Below are 19,583 nucleotides of genomic sequence, written 5' to 3'. Positions count from 1 at the left end.
GAAAAATCTAAGTCTGTCACACTTGCAATAAACAAGTGGTGTACAGACAACCTTCTAGACTTAAATGTAAATAAAAGTAAAATAGTATACTTTACGTGCAATAAGAACGTGTCAGATGATCTGCAGGTAAAAATCAATGACCAATCAATTGAGCATGTGACAGAATGCAAATTTCTAAGTATTTCTCTATGTGCAAATATTTCTTGGGATACTCATGTAAAAGCCCTTCAACACAAGCTCAGTTCAACTTACTACTTATTAAGACACCTGTATGACAGTACAAGTAAAACTGTACTACTCAATTTGCACTATGGGGAAATTTATTCAAATATAACCTACAGTATAATATTATGGGGATCGGCTGCTATTTCTCAAACCATCTTTAAAATGCAAAAGAAAGCTATTAGAATCATCACCAGGAAACCTCACAATGCTCCATCAAGGCCTATTTTCCATGAATTAAATTTGCTACCACTCCCGTGTATCTACATTATGTTTTTAATTCTATATATAACAAATAACATTTGCAACTATTCTCTCAACTCTGCCTATCATCATCATTACACCAGAGGCAGGAATGACATCCATTATGGGATTATAAGAACTAAAGCATTTAAATTAGGAACCAATGAAATGGGCATCAGATTATACAACAAACTACCCAAAAGTATCAAGGATACCAAGAGAACTGCTGCATTCAGGCATAAATTAAAAAGATATCTACAACACAATATGTTCTACTCGGTTGACGAATATCTCAACAATATTCCCAACCAGTAAGTTCATACTTTTAGTTCCTAGCAATGGTCATGGTCTGATTCATGTTAATGATTTTTCTGAATTTGATATTGCATGTACATGTTACAGCCAATGTCCATGGGTTAGTGCCTAACATTTATGTAACTATGAGCATCATTTCTTTTTTGTATCTTAACTGAGCCTGTGCCTTTGCTCCTCTTTGACGTGCCTTATATCATGTACATACACCACCCACCTGGTATTTTTGCATTGTGATCTCTGGGCAAATAAAAAGTAATAATAATATTAATTCCTTAGCCTGTCTTTGGATAGTGCTAGATAATACGTTTGGATCTTCTAGATGTGGACATTTTTGTACCATGACCAACTTCTTAATTGATTACTCCCCATGCTGCCTTTTGTTTATTTTTTGCATTGAAAATAAAATCCTTTATTTAGATTTATTTGTTGCACACCTAATTGAGTTATAATGATCTCTTTTTTATTTCAAGTAAACCTCTGTCACGCAGACTTCCACTGGTTTTGTAAGAGCGGCGGTAACTAAGAAAATCGTTTCTAAGAGCTAAAAACTCCCCAGTATACCAGAGATTATTTTTAGTTGGCATATAATTTAGTATTTTTGTAGGAAAGCTGTTCAAAAATATCTAAGAAATGACCTTAAAAAATTGGAAAACAAAGTTGCTCAACATTCTGTGCAAACACCATGCAAACTGATACCAGGTAGATGCAGTTTAAAACGCTCTTAACCTTACATTGTTATGGGTCTAATGATTATGATCTTACCTCAATTTGAGAATATCTTTGGAGTTACTCTAGTCTTGAGAGTGAAGCTCCAACCTTGATGGTCACATAGGTGATACTCAATACCATTTATACTGTATAGTTCAGGACCAAAATTGGTAATTACATCATCTAGATGGGCAGAAAATCGAGTAGGCTGTTTGGTTGCCCGGCACAAATAATAACAAGAAAGCAATTGATTTTCAAGAGCCTGACAATTGCTAGTTTTAAGTGTCATTTCAATGTTAAGATCTCCACAGGTTATGATATTGCCTTTCAGAGTCAAGACAGGGATATACTAGAGCCAGTCGATTACAGAAATGCTCAAATTTACCATTAGGGAAGCGGAAGCAATGCTCATATTCAGGTCCTTCAACATGTATTTAGTCTTAACTTGAAGTTGCCACCTATTTTCGACATCCATGGCAAGGCTATCTTGTTTTTACGCACAAGGAAATCGAATTATATGAGTTATCTAAATTTGGTATGAAAGGAACGCAATAACAGCAATTTCCAGGCACGTAACTCCTCGGAGCCCGATGATATCATAACACGCTTTTCTGAGAGTCATTTATTAAGAATCAATCTTGCCAGTTTTGGCAACGTAGCTTCATCTGCACACAGCTGTCGGCGGATGATTTATGCTGAGAATCGATGACATCAAATCCAACTCACAATATCAGAGTACAGTTTTATCTTTCATTTAGTAATTTAGGATGTCGATTACATGTATGTTCTGATATAGGTCTTTTTATATGTATTTTCTAAAGGACCTACGCACATCCCTTATGGAGTAGCATTTGTTTTATACGCCTATTCGAAATACAGAGAGGGCAAATTTCATTATCTGGGCAATAATGATTATACAAGTTATATAAAGTCTCTTGGTCCTTGGAGTTACATAACTTAGTTTTTTCAGATGTTCATTTTTCTGAATTTAGAGTCATTAAGTTCTTTCATCTCCATGAGATTGCGGCAGTAGGACAAGACCGTTCCCTTCTATGGGTAGCTACGAGGGATGTATAATAGTGCTTCTAGATAATCTTCGAAAGAATTGAATTTAGTCGACAAAAAGCGGAGGTAATCTGGTGATTCAATACGATAACTGTATTTGCTGCATGATTATTATAATTAGGCATTACAATTTTTGTAGTCTTGCCTTTTCCATGTAGGTTGTATCTGAGAACTCATGTGATAGGATAATTGAATACGGAATCTGAGTAATTTCCTGAAATCAAAACTTATCGGCCTTTCTACTAGTATGCATGGCAGAGTGTGTACTCCGAGTAGATTATGCAAAAGTCATAATTTGGTAAGGATTGGAAATCGCGGTACTCATTTCAATTTAAATTACACTATTTTCGAATTATCATGAATGAAAAATTGTCTTCACAGTGGGTTTTATCAGTTAGCGGTTTTGTAAGCAAATCATTTTCAACTAAAATTGAAATGCACGATCCGAAGAAAATAAAGAGTGATTTAATAGGTCCGCCAGATCCAGTGTCCAATTTACGACCTTTGTTGTTTAAAATCTCAGAAACAGAGTCTATATTGGAGAAAAAATTCCGGCTTCAAAGAGAAGAAGTGCAAAATTGGAACCAATCTTTCTGGTTGCAACATAATAATAACTTTTACAAGGTAAGGATATCACGTTAATTCATTTTTGGCTAAGAACCTGCAATATTAATATCGCTTTTAACGCAAGCCTTTTATTTATAGCAAAAACAAGATTATATCCATAAGTCCACGCAAAACAATGAATGTTGTTCACCTGAGAAGAAAGCTTTGACATCTGAAGAGATGTCCTCATTTTATAAGGATTTTCTTGACAAAAATTGGGAAATTCATCACAAATACAATATGGAGTGGTATAAAAAAAATTTCCAACTACTACTCCTTTCATGCCAGGTGAAATGGGATAGCATCATACGGAGTTTTTCTCTCAAAAAGCCTTGAAATGAAAAGAATTTTAATAAAAGTTTTGTTGGCTGTCGATTTGTACTTCGTTGGAGAAATTAGCAATTTTAAGATGTTTATATACATAGTTGTAGGTCATGCCAATTAAAAGAGATGCGTGTAAATTCACTGTAAATAAGTTCAGTATATTCTGGTGTGATTGCTCATGCTTCTGTTGGGAGACAGCTTAATGATATGGATAATTCTTAGCATTCACAATTTTTGAACACTTATTCATTATATATATATATATATATATATATATATATATATATATATATATATATATATATATATATATTGTTCTGTGCATACACCTTAAGTACTAGTCTTCATGCTAGTCATAGAAGAAGTTTCTCAATGCCATTACATTCACTTATCTTTTTCACCAATTAATGAAACTGGTGAGGCATGAATTTTGTTCAGTCATGTCAACAAATGTTTGTAAAAAGTTACAATAAAACATGAAATATTGCATTTGAGACTAGGATATTTTTATTTGATAGTGCTTGGTAGAGAATTTAGTCACTCCCTCGCACATTTTCATTATTTCAGGTAATATCTGACCCCGCACTCTTTGTAAAACGAGACCAACTGGACAGAGGTATATGCTAGGCATCTATTTATTTTGATTAAACGTGACCAATATGGCTTTATTTTAGTTGTATTTTCCTTTCTTTACGGCCAAGGATCACAGGTTTGAGTGTTGCTTATTTTTTATAAATGCAAACAATCCAATGATTATTTTTTGTTTCAAGGCATGAGAGTTCACACAACTTCTATATGAACTATTAACCACCCATTTAATTTCCTTTTTTGCCCAATCTATCCTATTCTCAAGGACCACTTGCCTCTCCCCAACCATTTTTATTTCCCCATCATTTAGATAATAGAGTATTTTTTGATTTTACGTTATGATATCAGTGGAGGCCTTGCTTCCCCTCCCCCCCCCCCGGACTCTGCACCCAGCTCAGTAGATAGCCATGAGGATTCATTCCCCCTTTGTTTCCATTCATATTATTAATGAGAATTAATGTGGTTTCCTATCGTCTTCACTAATAGTGTTTTTAGCATGCTAAAGCATCACTAGAATGGCCGGCCAACCAGGTTAAGATGCGGCTAGATTTCATCTGACTCCTAACCTTAGATTTATCTGCGATCAGTTACCCTACCAGGGGTATTTATTAAGGGAGGTGATCAACAGCTTATGTCTTAATGACCTTACTGGGAGTAATTGTCAATGGGAAGCTAACTTGGAATACACATGTTTTCCTAATCGGTGAAAAACTTACCAGGGCTTTGTGCTAGTTAAAGAGACTTAATACAAGTGTGAGCAAAGATTACATGACAGCCCCCTTTGATTTCTTATAGAGCATACTTAACTATGGTATTAGACTGGGGAAATGTTCATAAAACTTTGAAAATACTTAAAACTGCAGAAAAGGCAATGAGAATGTCAAGAAATCCTGGGCCCTGAAAATTTCTACTATCTACAGTTTGTTTGTGCTAAGCAGATTTAAAAAAACGCATGTATATTCATTCAAGTCTAGTCATCAGTTCACTCAAATGACACAAGATCAAAACAATTTTAATATAAACCAGAGAAAGCTGTCTACTGTCTATCTATCAGCTTGGCAATAAAATAATTCAACAAGATGCCAAGCAGGGGCTAAGCAGTAAGCTGCCTTAGGTTCAAATATATAATTGAAAAATGGTTGTGCACCAACCCACTGTACTTTTCAATGACTATTTTGACCTGGACTTTGAAAATATTGTATTTTAAATTTATTGTTGTTCATTCTTTACTCCCTTTTCATCTTGTTATACCATTTTATTGTTTGATGACATCCACATGGATATCCCAACGGCATGAATGAAAGAAGATTATAATCATTATCTTTGCCGCTATCAAGACAGCTCACAAGTGTCAATGGATCATGTAATCCCATACATCAAATCAAGTTTGAGTAAAAAAGAAGGAGTATAAAATTACTCCTAAGTTAACAGTTATTCACCTTAATGATGAGAATTTCATGAGATATTTTGCAACGGGTTAGCCTAAAATTATAATTAATGGCAATCAAAATATAGTACACATTGATTAACTCTAAAACACTATAATGATGTTGACCTAAGCGCAACAATATGTGAAATTCACTTTCTAGGATAGGGGGATCGATTCCTTTCCCTGTGTCGCCTTTTGTTTCCTAGAAAATTAAGTGAGGTACAAGAAAAAATCTTCGGCTAACTTGAAGAACCTGGGTCCTCTATTCAGGAACCCAACATTCTATCCAATGGAATACCGCACCCACCACATTAACTCAATGATTTGAAGTTCTGGTGTCAGATGAAGTATTTAATGAACTTGACTGAGTAGTTGAATTACCTTTTAGTGACTTAGTAATTATCATTATCAACAATTATTGTTCTGAATTGTCCCATTAATTTGCTCGAGGATCGCTCTTCATTCAGATTCATGGCCAATCCCCTAGCGCCGTTATTGATTTAAATAGCTTTCTTTAGAGTTAAAATAGGATACCTCTTGTGATTTAACATGGACTTGGTTTGCCTAGTATAATAATTATGGAATTGCTGATTTAGACTGAATCTTCTTTTGGCTGTAAAGAAATTACGATTGGAATGCCTGAAATTTTTCGAATTCACTGCGAAGGAATGGAAATATATTACTATTTCCCTGCTAAGTGAACGACTAACATTTTTCTATTTATATCTTAAGGAAAGTGCCTACATGCAAATGACATCTTTTTCCTAATGGTCCGTTAACTTTTCGACATTTTATCTTTTACAGCACGAGATTTTGAGCATTTTTTTGTGATTTGTTGGCCATTTTCGTCGGGCACTATTCACGAAAACAACATAAATTGTGATTGCACTCTTCATACACATGCTAATGTCTGTTGGTGAACTCAAAGATTTTAGAGCTTTATCAAATCTCTTTTAGATTTAAAATATTATCAAGGAAGTTAATATTATTTCCGACCTACTTAAATATGCTTACTTAAATGTCAATTAAGATTTCTTCGACACTCGTCCCACAGAAATTCAGGGTGAATAATCCATGAAAGAGAACGCATGATGATAGAAATTGTATGAAATAGTAGATGTGATTGATTAAATGTAAATAAGATAGCAAAACGTTGTAAAAGAAGACATATTATAACTTCATAAAAGAAATATGGGAGTTACACCGATTTAAATTTGCATGTCTCGTCGCGACCAACAATAACAAAACAATAGCATAATCCGAAAATTCATGCTGCGAGAGAAACAGTTTCGGTCAATTTGTATTAGCAGCGTGGCCACCGTCTCCCGCGTATATTTTCCGGAGGTATGTATATCTGTATATGTATCAGTTTGTTTCCTCACAACCGATAGTATTTCCTTCCATGTTTTCTCTTATAGGACTCCCGAGTTCTCCTATCTCACACAAAAAATTCAGGCCGACGATGTGATTTTATGTATCAGTCACAATAAGTATATTTGTATTCTTCTTCCGTAGAAAACTGGTATTGTGCTACCGAATTGATTGAACTTTGTTGTTAAGAAAAGATTAATGTTGCGAACGAAAGTATTAACTCGACAATATTTGGGTGATTCCAGTTACGGTTTCAAACATCCAATACACAATGGAAAGAAATATTCTGTTGTACAGTTTCTCCCACAAATCACGTAAACCTTTGTTTTTCGAATTGTGGAATTTACGAGTGAATCTGAAAAGAGGTTACTGTTGGAAAAAGTTTTCAAGGAGTATTTCGTCTGAACTGTCTGGTGAAACTAAGAGGCAGAAAAAGAAAACGCGCCTGGAAGAAGCTTTAAACGACGTTATAAGTGAAGAGGATTCTAAGACACGCCAAAATGTCAAACGGGTGTCTTTCAAACTCATTAAGAAGAAGTTATCATCGGCGATGGATGAGTACCGTGACTTGAAAAGTAATGCGCCGAATCAAGTAGCCGTTGAAAAATTCAGTGAAAATGAATCTCACGAAAAAAGGGTTAATGCACTCGGAATACAAATGCTCAGTCGTTCCTTATATCGTCAGTTATTTGGGTTGGTGGAACCGCAGCCTACTAGCGAACAAATATCGCGTGCCAAGGAAAACCTGGCAGCCCATGATTTAATAGATAAACCGACAACATCGGTGCCTGATATTTCATCTTTAGCTTTACCTGTTCTCAGAGGAGGAACGATCGAGTCACATTTCCAAGAAATCGGAGAGGAACAAGCAGGGCCATATCGGAATTTGCTTGAAAAACTTGTGAATTCCACGCCAATTCCACCTCCGGAGGTTTGGTCGAGGCAATTGGGATGGACTCGTTATGGACCTGACGGGCAAAGTGAGAGGGTGGATTTTCCAGATGAAGATGCACTAGTGTTTGATGTGGAGGTATGTAGGTCACTTGGCGAAGTCCCTACAATGGCCACTGCTCTTTCTCCTACTCATTGGTATTCTTGGGTATGCTTTTGGCTGTCAGAAGATGGAGGTAATGGTGACCCTGGTCCGCATAGAATGGGGAAACCTATTACATTAGAAGAGCTAATTCCACTTGAAAGTGGTCCTGCGGAATCATTCCAGAAACTATTGAAAAAAGTAAGAATAGTTGTTGCCCATCATGCTTCTTATGACCGTGCCCGTGTCAGGGAGCAGTACTGGCCCCAAGGAACAGCCCTGAGATTTTTTGATACCCTCTCTGCCCATGTCTGTATTGGAGGTGTGAGTAGTTACCAGAGGGCTGTACTTTCATCGGATGCGAGACGCAGGAAAAGGAATGATAATGGCTCAAGTGATGGCAGTGTTCTCTCTGAAGTTGATTTAGATGATAATGCATGGAGGGAAGTGGCATCTCTTAATTCCCTTTCCGAAGCTCATCGCCTGCACTGTGGTGGACCCGGCATAGATAAAACAACCAGAGAAGTTTTCGGTCCTGAATCCCCTCCTTCAGAAATACTGGTGAGGTTTCAAGAATTGATGAGTTATTGCTCCAGAGACACAAAGGCAACACACGAACTGTTGTGTGCTCTGCTGCCTCAATTTCTTGAAAGATTTCCTCATCCTGTTACTCTTGCTGGAATGCTGGAACTTGGCACTGCAAGGCTTCCTCTTTCCCACTCTGCATGGAATCAATATATAACAGAAGCATCGGAGGTGCATGATGAACTTGAATCCGATCTTAAGTTGAAGTTGATTCATAAAGCCAACGAAGCATGTAGGCTGGTGGAGGGTGATATTCCTGGGTATACGAAAGATATTTGGATGTGGGATCAAGACTGGAGTATACAGAATCTTGTTCCTAAACGTGGAAATATTTCCAAAACGAAAAGCAAAGATTCTCCTGAGACATCAATCGATGACTTTAAAAATTTCCTAGGTTTAGAAGAAAATGAGGATTTATCAGATGAAGAAATGAGTCTGTCTCGTAAGTTTTCAAATCTAGTGAAAACAAAAGAAAACTTACCTGCACGACGTCCACATATGCCTGGCTATCCAAAATGGTATCGCCAGCTTTGCCCGAAACCATCCTCGTCAGATGAGGATGATGAATGGATACCAGAGCCAACCTTACTTACACCAAATGCAAGAGTAGCTTCTAAACTTCTTCGGTTGTGTTGGGAACAATATCCTCTTCATTACATTCAAGGCTATGGCTGGGGAGTACTTGTCCCTGGCCGACCCTTGCCCATTGATTTTAAACCAGGTGAGAGTTCCGAGCCACAGCCACCACTTCAGGAACTGGTTAGATTTTGCCCAGTCCCAACCAGTGTAAAATCTTCATATGAAAATGATTGTGGCAACATCACTCCATTACAAGTACATGGAATGGTTGAGGAGTATATGTCAATCAGTGAATGGGTGAAGAGCAAAAAACGTCTAGGGAAAGAGAGCAATAAACCTCCCAAGTGGTATGGAGGTACTGCTCGTCTCTGTCCTGAAGTGAATCTACCCGGAATATGGTTTTGCCGATTACCTCACCGCGATGGACCAGGGAAACGTGTTGGCAATCCATTATCAAAGGACTTCTTGGAGGCAGCATCAGATGCTACTTTGAGTTCGGGTGATGCCTTAGAAGGATCGTCTACTGCTGGCTCTGTGCTTACTATTGGAAAAATGGTGTCCTACTGGAGAAACAATAGGGATAGGATCAGTTCTCAGATGGTGGTTCGACTCGCCACAAAAACCAAGGGGGTCACAGATTTGGCTAAAACTAATGATGCAGTCATTCTTCCTCAGGTTATAGTGTGTGGAACACTCACGCGAAGGGCGGTAGAGCCCACATGGATGACGGCCTCGAATGCTGAGAAAGATAGAATTGGATCTGAACTTCGTGCAATGGTCAGGCCATCGAATTCCAAAGAGTGTATGATAGGAGCCGATGTAGATTCTCAGGAATTGTGGATTGCAGCACTTCTTGGAGATGCTGCAGATTCAATCGGTGGAAAAATGGGTGAAAAACTGAAAGGTAGTGGATTGCACGGGGGGACGCCTTTAGGATGGAGAACACTTCAAGGTCGTAAATCTGATGGAACGGATATGCACAGTGCAACTGCTGTTGCAGTGGGCTGCACTCGTGACCATGCCAAGGTTTTGAATTATGCCCGCATATATGGCGCTGGACGACGGTTTGCAACTCGGTTGCTGCAAAGATTCAATCCATCCCTGACTGATGCCGATGCTTCGAAGAAGGCCGGAGTCATGATGGCTTTGACAAAAGGCAAGCGAATCCAGAAGATGCTGAAAACGGAAGAGCTGGAAGAAAAGCGAAAGGAGGAGGCTTACGTTTGGGAAGGAGGCTCTGAGTCAGCCATGTTCAATGCCTTGGAGGAAGTTGCTCGCTCGGCCCAGCCTGTCACCCCATTCCTTGGTGCAAGGTTGAGCAGGGCTTTGGAACCAGAGCGTGTGGGCAACCGGTTTCTGCCTACACGGGTTAACTGGGTTGTTCAAAGTGGGGCAGTAGACTTCCTCCACCTACTCCTAGTTGCCATGAGATCACTGTCTCCTGGTGTGCCATCCAATTCTTCAGCTTCATCTTTACTTAAGGCAAAATTTGATGTCAGATTTGGTCTCAGTTTCCATGATGAAGTTCGGTATATTGTACCTCTTTCTGGTCGGTATGAGGCGGCTCTTAGACTTCATGTTGCTCATCTTTTAGTGCGTGCATTCTGCTCTCATCGTGCAGGACTTGGCGATCTCCCAATGAGTGTGGCATTTTTTAGCGGTGTTTCTGTGGATGGAGCAATGCGAAAAGAGCCGGGTGATGAGTGTATCACTCCATCCAATCCTCATGGCCTACATCGTGGGCATGGCGTACCCCCTGGGGAGTCCGTGGATATATACACTGCTCTTGCAAAAATTAAGGGGCGTTACACTTTGGCAACTGTGCAGAGAATTAATCCAAGCAAGACTAAGAAGACCAAGATTACCAATTAATAGAAGTTACTTTTCTTATTGCCACAGTGTGATTGGTGGTAATTCTTTAATTTCGTGCTTTACAAAATATTTCATAAGGACGGCTAGGTTATGATTAGATTCATAGTCTATTAGTCAATATTTCTAAAGAATTTAAATGCTCCCCACATCCTAAGACATGTGGATGATTGGCTGGAAGGAGGTGGTAAGAAGGAAGAGGGATTATTTTACTCAGAGTTGCTCTCTTCTATCATACCAGCATGCTGAATGACAGTTGTAAGTAAAAAAAATGGTCACCATGTATTACCATAGCCTTCATTATAGTTTTAATAACTTATTAGTAAACATTTAATTCTAGCTTTAAATATCTGGTGAGTAATATTTTGGGTGTAGACTAGGTATGGTATACAAATGGATTCTTACTAGTTAGGATGCTGTAAAAATTTAAATGTGATAAATAAAAGAATAATGATTCATAATCTTTACAGAGTCGGTGTGAACTTCAGTTTTTATCTGAAAAAATCATTGTGTTCGCTTTATCGCCTTTTAGCCATGCGCTGTTTAGGCATTATTTACTTTGGCTTGGAAAATTAATTTTCAAAATTCTTTCTCTTGGTACCGAACATTGTGAACAGTGGATGAATATTGCTACATGTCCAAGCCTTATTGAACAAGACACAACATTACATCTTACTTAATAATACTGTTTTTCAAATCCTTTTACTTCTATCCTCTCTTCCTTCCATCCAATATGCCTATTCCTTTTCTGTTCCTCCCTTGTTTGCCTAACACCCACTCCTCTAACCCAGTCTTCATAGTCCATCTACAATCAAAATGCTTACCATCCACCGTTCCTACCTCCTTTGGATTTCTCCTAACCACCTCTCTCCTCCCCCATCATGCTTAGCTCTTTCTTTGTTTTTCTTTCCTCCATTTAATCTTTTCTGTCCTTCTCTATACCCGCATCTTAAAAGTCTCCAGTCTGCACTTGTCAACTTGTTTCAACAACCAAGTTTCCTAGCAGTAAAAAAATCATGCAATGTACAAAAGTTTTAATGAGTCTTTTCTTTACATCCTTAAAATCCCATTCATGACATTCTCACATTCTTATGAGAGCTTCTTTGCCCAACACACTCCTATCTTCTGTAATATCTTCTACATCCTGGTTGTATTCTGCATTCCTTTCTACTCGTGACTTTATTTCTGCTATGGCATCATGCCTGCCTTTCCTGTAGCAAAACTGATCATCTCAATGCTGAAGATGCATCTTTGCAGAAATATTTTCTTTTCTAGTTTAGGAAAAAATTATTCTATTAAGTAGGTAACTTCGGAGTGGATTTTGGAATTAGCCCTCATTATCTAATAATTGCTATGTGTTCTCTTTTGTTCACATTGTTCCTGTTGAAATTTAACAACACACTGGACTGCAATGCAGAAATAATTGTTTTAAGACATGTAATTCCTAAGTTACTGGGTCAAATAACTCCAGTAGAGTTTAAATTCTGTAATGTGGCAATTCCTATGGATGGTATTTTACTTGTCAGTAAGTGTGGCATGACACAGTTTATTCTAACTGCAGTCAGTCGTCAGTGTGAGTTCCACATGGTATCAACTTCCCGAAGTAACTATTTCATCGCCTTTTCTAGTCTTATCTACTAAGCTTCTGTTTACTTTGTTGTAAAAACTGATTCAAAAGATGCCAACTATCTGTAAACATTTTGCTCTTAATTCAGGCTCTAAATCTAATCTATTTTTCAATCCTGTTCCAGAAAGGTTACTATTAATATGATTTGACTAACTTAAGAATCATCTTTCTTGTGGCTTTGTCTAAGACTATCGGGTGGACCTACCTGCATATACCTCAAGGGGATTTTAAATTTGCCGATGCTGTCCTGATGTTTATTTGGTGATCCTGTCATATATGTATTACAACCATCTACTCAGATTACTTGAAATGACATTTGATGACCTAGGGAGACTCTCAAAGCGACGGATTTTAGTATATGGTTAAGCTAACTTGCTTGGTTTACTCCAATACATTTTTAATTTATGATTGTAATATCCTCAGAAATATGCTAAAAGTGATAAAACTGTTATCACTTTTTTATTACTTCCGTAGTTTTTGACCACTGGAGGTTTGAGTCTGTTACATAGACCTTGAAATGTGTAATCACCGAGGCCAAATATTTTCTTATGCTAAAATTTAAGAATTGATAAAACATATGTAGTAACATGTGTAGGTGTAGAATTTATATTGCCAAATCTTACATTTTGTTAAGCTCTACAGTTTGCACAAACCCCACAACCTTCCAGTTCATCGAAAAAATGTTGAGATCTTGTGATTTAAAATACATTAAACAAAAAATGTTCTATCATGAAAACACTTCATTTTCATTTAAACATGATGTTGCTATTTGTGTCATATTTTAATGTTGGTTTCCTATTATTGCAGAGAAACTTATGAAGAATAATGTCCAAAGCCACTAAGAGAAAAATTGTTAGACAGGAAGTTTGTGATCCGGAATCATGGCAGCCTCCTGGTCCAGGGAAAGCACTGGCTCGTGTCCTTGCAGGAAGAGGAAACAATCTTCATGAAGTAATGGTGGCTGGTGAAATCCCTCCAACCCGTACCAGATCATCTAGTCCCCTTGTTGTCGTGGGCAAAGTGGAAGCGAATCCTTCAGTAGCTTTCAGTTCTTCTGAACTAAAGGCTGAAGACACAGTTCAAGGCCAGGAAGTAGGGTGTTCCACTCCCACTGATTGCCTCTCTAAAACTTCCAGTGAGGCTGTCACTTCCTCAAAAAGTGACAGCGAAGTTCAAGTTTCATCAAAAACTGAGGATTGGTCAGAGAAGAGAATCTTGGCGTCAATGCCACGCAAGTTCAGGCAAAGTGTGTGGGTACGCAGGGGGGATGTTGTAGTTATTGAATGGATTCCTGAAGGCGACAAGGTTAAAGCAGAAATAGTTTCAGTTATCCTCAGGAAAATGGTTCGTGTTTTGAGAGCAGCGGGAGATTTAGAATGGCCTCCCGAGTTTGACCATCCTGACTTTGGAGATGTGGAAAAGTCACATTATGAGAGTGAATCTGGCAACGAGAATGAAGATGACCTTCCCCAGAACACCAATCGCCGACCACTGCGTCAGGTTACCGAATCTTCATCTTCCACTTCCTCCACGTCCTCCACCACATCATCTTCATCTGACGACGAAGAGTCTGATAGTGAAGATGACGGAGGTGAGGCTGCAGGCTCTGTGTTTGAAAATCCTAATAGAAGGACCATTTCAAGATCATTGTCAAAATCAGATTCGTCTGTGTCTGACAGGGAAGAAGAAAACAGAGGGGAAGGAGATGTGATCTTAAATCTAAAGAAATGACTGAACTGTTTGTAAATGAATCTGACTAACTCATATTTGGGTTGGAGCTCTTGGATCTATTTTGTTAGTGACAAATTGGCTTTATTTTTTTTTTTATTGTGTCCCATAATGACTGCCCCTTGATTGACTGTTATACATTCATGTAAAGATAAAATAAATTCATCTATTTTAAAGTTGATCAATGAAATTTAACTTTCTAGTATATCTATGGATAGGTTTAACTTCTGCAGAATTCACATTGAATACAGGAAATTTTTTCTGGCATGAATATGTGGAAATACCTGATGATTTAAGAGAACACAATGACTTATTAGCGCTACATGTGGAATTAACAAAGTTTTTGAGCAATTTTAAATAATAATTAATTGACATTACATGAGATCACTGTTTAAAATCAATATCCTGAGTTTCAATATAGGTAGTATAACCCATCGTTCAAAGAGTTCCAGCACTAACCAAGAAAACAACATTTGTTTTACAAAATTCATTTTAATTCATCAACATAAATCACCCTCAAGAGCTAAGTACAATCATTCCAACACTTTTCTAACATTTCGATACCATGCTTGTATAAGGATTTGTCCTTGTCCTCAGAATAAGCTTCAGTTGATCAGCGATGACTTCCTCATTCGAGCCAAATCTTTTTCCCTGGAGGGTCTTATCTAGGGACTATCAGCAAACGGCCGGTAGTCGCTGGGGGCTAGGTCTGGAGTGTATGAATGGTGGGTGGGGAAGCAGATTGAAGCCAAAATCATTCAATATGGCTATTGTATTTCATTGACTTGTAGCACACGGTGCATTGTCTTTGTGAAAGAAGATTTTTTTCTGCTTCATGTGCAGTCATTTATTGCGATTTCGTCCTTCAAAAGCACCGGTAACTCAATGTTATAGTTGCTCTTGGTAGATTTACCCTTTTCAAGGTAGTCTATGTAAGTTATACCTTGCATATCCCAAAATACTATCCCATTCAATAAAGATGTTCACTGTTGATTTCACATTTTCATGATGAATACACATGCAATTGAACAACCTGGTTTATTATTATAATTATTTTACTATAAACTCCATATTTATGAGGAAGGAATCTGGCCGGAAGACTTTGTGAGATCAGTGTTAGTTCCTATTCCGAAAAAGGTAAAGGTCACGTCATGCGAGGACTACAGGACAATAAGTTTGATATCCCACGCAGCTAAAGTTGTTCTCAGGATCATAAACAAAAGGATAGAGAGTAGGGCAAATGATTACTTAGGGGACGATCAGTTTGGGTTTAGGAAGGGGAGAGGTACACGTGATGCCATTGCAGTAATAAGATTATTAATCGAGAGGAATATGGAACACAACCAGGAAGTATATACCTGTTTCGTAGATTTTGAAAAAGCATTTGATAGAGTGAATTGGGAAAAACTAATGAGTATATTGCAGAAAATAGGAATAGATTGGAGGGAAAGGAGGCTAATCCGCAACCTGTACATGTCTCAGACTGCTCAGGTGCGGGTGGGAAACGGGGAGTCCGGATGGGCAGTGTTAGGAAGAGGTGTAAGGTAGGGTTGCCCATTATCACCGTTGCTGTTCAACCTGTATGCAGAGGAAATGATTGAAGAGGTATGGGAAGAAATGGAGGTCGGAATGAAAGTGGGCGGGGAATTCATAAAATCAGTTAGGTTTGCTGATGACCAAGCTTTAGTTTGTCAATCAGCCAAGGGGTTGCAAGCATTGCTGAGTGAATTGGAAATTCAGTGCGACAGGTATGAGATGAGAATCAATATTAGTAAAACAAAGGTAATGCGATTTTCTAGAAAGCAAAAGGCTTAGCTAAACATTAAAATGGGAGGGCAAAAACTAGAGCAGGTAGAACAGTTTACATATCTCGGAAGTGTTTTGGACCAACGCGGTCAAAGTAGTAAGGACATAAGGAGAAAAATTGCGCTAGGCAAAGAGGCTTTCACAAGGAGGAGGAAGTTGATGACGGGGACGTTGAGTAAGGATGTTAAGAAAAGACACGTAAAAACTTTGATATGGAGCGTAGTTATGCACGGTGCGGAAACGTGGTCATTGAAGCAGGAGGATAGACATAGACTGGAGGCTTTTGAAATGTGGGTGTGGAGAAGAATGGAGAAGGTGAAATGGAAAGAGGAGAAAACAAATGAGGAAGTACTTGGTATGGTGGGCGAGGACAGGGGTTTGTTGGGAGAAATCCTATTGAGGCAGGAAAGTGGATGAAGGTGTTATTGACCGGCAGTGGAATGTTGAAGACTGTAATAGAGGGGAGAATGTTAGGCGAACAAGGAAAGGGTAGGAACAGGATGGGGATGTTGGACGAGATGAAGGGAGGAAACAAGTACTCAGAGATGAAGAGGGACCTGATGTAGAGGAGGATACTGGATTTAGTGGTCTGTTAGGAATCAGAAAATATTTATTTAGTAGCTGTGTCCATCCAAAAACCTACCTTAACAGGTAGATTACCTAATAATAATGACTATACACTCCAGGTTGGCCAGGAAAATTGATTTGGCCTCTTGTAGGTTGTCAGGGATTTTAAAGGACTGCCACAAAATTGTTTTCATCTCTGAAAAAATCTTGTATGGACTGTAATTTTTCAGGATTGACACCTCTTAAACTTACCTGATAATTTTTCACCATATAAAACTTTTACTGAATTACAATTTAGAAACTCAGAAGCAGCATTTTTCACCCACCTTATTGTACTTTGGAATAATTTTATTGGAAAATTCCATATGTAAAGCACTGTTATCATATTGACTCCACATTGGAAGCCTGATTCATATGGTTTGGTTTCCTTCAAAGGAGTCCTTGCATGCAGTCTTGCTAGCTGCTGTGAGTGTTCCCTTGCTGGAAATTCTGCTAGCCTTCTGCTACCTTGCTTTCTTTTTAAGGATTAGTGGTATTTTTCCTGATGATTGTTGCAATTGGCTAATCACCATTAAGTAGCAGCGCATAGTATGATCAGTTCATGCGACTATTGTCTTCTACGGAGAGACATGATTGCAATGAAAGTGGTAAACCATGGATGAGGCAGCAGGTGAAGTGAGGGCATTGTCTGAATCATGTTGGCAAGAAACTTGTTTATACGCAATGCACAGTCCGAATTAGCAGACTGGTGCCTTGAGGATATTGACAAAGAGTATAAAATTGTCCTGACTCACAGCTTCCCATCCAAATGAACTCAATTGAGTGAATTTTGCATTCAAGAGGGGAGACAATGCTTTTTAAGTATTGTATGCTTTTTCCAACTTTGGCAGTGTTTTTGAAAATCCTTAAAGAATATGAGAGGTCCTTAAATAAGGTTTCAGTAGCAAGTACAAGGTAACTGCAAGTGTTGCTAGGGATGACTGAGATTATCTCATGACAATGTCTGATTTTACAGTGACGGGTGATCAGCAACAAATGTTCCTTCAGAATATCTGAGCACATGTTGTTGCATTATTTAAAGGACCTTCAACTTTGGAGGCTGTAATGCACTGTGTATTAATGTAAAATATTTTAAGTCACTTAAAGTAAACTTCATAAAATTTTCATAGCATAAGTATACCTGAAGTATTTGCTTACTTCCTTACATTGTATATTATAACTTAGGACATCTCTTCCTCAATTTCTAATGAGTAACCACTCCATAGCTTTCTTTGTTTCTCTCGTCATTCCTTTCTCTTTGCTTTTGTAGCCATCACAACAGCAGCAGTGGTTGAACAGTTTCAGCAAACAACTTTGACCACAGCTTCCATCTTAACTTCCCTTTCATTTATAATTATCTCTAATATTAACAAACAGCCCACATCCAGGCCTTCCAGCTCTCTCATATTTCTCCTGTATGGCATGCAAGTCAGCTGACAGCCATAATACTTGTGTTGAGAATCATCCAGGGATAAATTCTTTTTTGCTATCTATACTCATGTTACCTTCCACCAGATGCATGTAAACCAGAAATCATCAACATTGCAAGCACAGCTCAAGGTCACCAGTAAAATGTTTCCCTTGGCAGCTATTAACAAAAATGAACCATGTGAAATGGGCTTGAGATGACAGACATGTAATTGAAGAATTCCTACTCTTCTTCATTCATGTACTGATGGTAACCTCAACATTCTCTGCTGTTCCATTATTTTACCTCATTTTAAAGTGTATAAATGCAAATTATCTTGAGAATCAGTTATAATTTTTAACTTTAAGTCAGACTCCAGGTTCATGTATTGTTTTGATCCAATTCTTTAAAATAATCTTCAAGCAAGGCATGTAAATGTCAGAAAATACAGTGGAACAACTGGAAGCCAATGATGCCACATTTAAGTGTAAACCAGCTTTTGATAATTAACCACTCATCTGGGAATGTCGCATATATACGTGATGAGGAGATTATCCCTTGGTGCGTATGCTGTGTACATGCATCACACCAATTTTATGTTCACTTTCAACGGATTACCAAAAGTTCACAAGGAGGATATCCCATTGAGACCCATTGTCAGTAGCATAGGATCACCTACTTACAAGTTAGTGCAGTTTCTCGCTAGAAGCCTCAAACCTTTCACTGGGAATACGACGTCAAACGTAAGAGATTCATCCCACTTCATCGAGATTCTGGGATCACTAAATGTCTCCCCATGTGATATTCTCGTGAGTTTCGAAGTGGTGTCACTTTTCACAAAGGTCCCCTTGCAGGAATCCCTGGCCATACTTCAAAGACTCACCAGCAAAGGACTAACACCAGACTTTCCAGAACTGATTGAATTCTGCCTGGAGAATAACTATTTCCTATGGAACGGCGAAATATACCAGCAAACGGAAGGAGCGGCCATGGGATCACCATTGTCTCCTACCTTCGCCAACATATTCACGAAGACCTCGAGGAGAAAGCGCTCTCATCCTGCAACCTCCCTCCCAAATGCTGGCTACGCTACGTGGACGACACCTTCGTCATCTGGCCAAATGGAGAGGAGAAATTAGATGAGTTCCACCGAGAATTGAACAACATAGACTCGGCCATAAAATTCACGAAGGAACTCGAGAAAGACGGACGCCTCCCGTTCCTTGACGTACTCGTGACGAGGAAGTCAGACGGAACCCTCGGCCACTCAGTGTACAGAAAACCTACGCACACTGATCGTTACCTCCACGCCACTTCACATCACCACCCTCAGCAAAAGGCAGGCGTCATCAAGACCCAGTTCTCCAGAGCAGAGAGAGTGTCAGACGCAGAATCGCTCCCGGCAGAGAAAAAAACACCTGAACAGAGCCATGAGAAACAACGCCCACGATAATGCCTTCATCAGAAGAGC

General features: G+C 38.6%; 3 protein-coding genes across 6 annotated transcripts; all 3 read left to right on the top strand.

Moving 5' to 3' along the window:
• Window positions 1-2,131: 2,131 nt before the first annotated feature.
• Coa8 (Cytochrome c oxidase assembly factor 8) lies at window positions 2,132-3,979 on the top strand. Of its 3 annotated transcripts, XM_071589798.1 has the most exons (5): window positions 2,132-2,223; window positions 2,481-2,619; window positions 2,712-2,851; window positions 2,935-3,177; window positions 3,259-3,979. In XM_071589798.1, the coding sequence occupies exons 3-5, from the start codon at window positions 2,801-2,803 to the stop codon at window positions 3,493-3,495; spliced, it is 531 nt and encodes a 176-aa protein (XP_071445899.1). In that variant the 5' UTR covers window positions 2,132-2,223; window positions 2,481-2,619; window positions 2,712-2,800; the 3' UTR covers window positions 3,496-3,979. The 3 variants fall into 3 exon arrangements, with proteins under 3 accessions (XP_071445899.1, XP_071445898.1, XP_071445900.1); XM_071589797.1 differs by lacking the exon at window positions 2,132-2,223 and having other exon boundaries at window positions 2,328-2,619; XM_071589799.1 differs by lacking the exon at window positions 2,132-2,223 and having other exon boundaries at window positions 2,328-2,619; window positions 2,693-2,851.
• Window positions 3,980-6,781: 2,802 nt separating this feature from the next.
• Window positions 6,782-14,473, top strand: LOC139692320 (probable RNA-binding protein EIF1AD). 2 transcript variants are annotated; one of them, XM_071590436.1, is made up of 2 exons: window positions 6,782-6,844; window positions 13,372-14,473. In XM_071590436.1, the coding sequence occupies exon 2, from the start codon at window positions 13,390-13,392 to the stop codon at window positions 14,293-14,295; it is 906 nt and encodes a 301-aa protein (XP_071446537.1). In that variant the 5' UTR covers window positions 6,782-6,844; window positions 13,372-13,389; the 3' UTR covers window positions 14,296-14,473. The 2 variants fall into 2 exon arrangements, with proteins under 2 accessions (XP_071446537.1, XP_071446536.1); XM_071590435.1 differs by lacking the exon at window positions 6,782-6,844 and adding an exon at window positions 11,078-11,195.
• PolG1 (DNA polymerase gamma, catalytic subunit tam) lies at window positions 7,227-10,968 on the top strand. Its single transcript, XM_071590050.1, has one exon. It carries the CDS (start codon window positions 7,422-7,424, stop codon window positions 10,938-10,940), a length of 3,519 nt encoding a protein of 1,172 aa, XP_071446151.1. The 5' UTR covers window positions 7,227-7,421; the 3' UTR covers window positions 10,941-10,968.
• Window positions 14,474-19,583: the final 5,110 nt, after the last annotated feature.

The sequence above is a fragment of the Hetaerina americana genome, unplaced genomic scaffold (genome assembly GCF_022747635.1).
Source record: "Hetaerina americana unplaced genomic scaffold, ioHetAmer1.1.p SCAF_4, whole genome shotgun sequence".
Classification (NCBI taxonomy): domain Eukaryota; kingdom Metazoa; phylum Arthropoda; class Insecta; order Odonata; family Calopterygidae; genus Hetaerina; species Hetaerina americana.
This window is presented reverse-complemented; position numbering and strand designations above follow the sequence as displayed.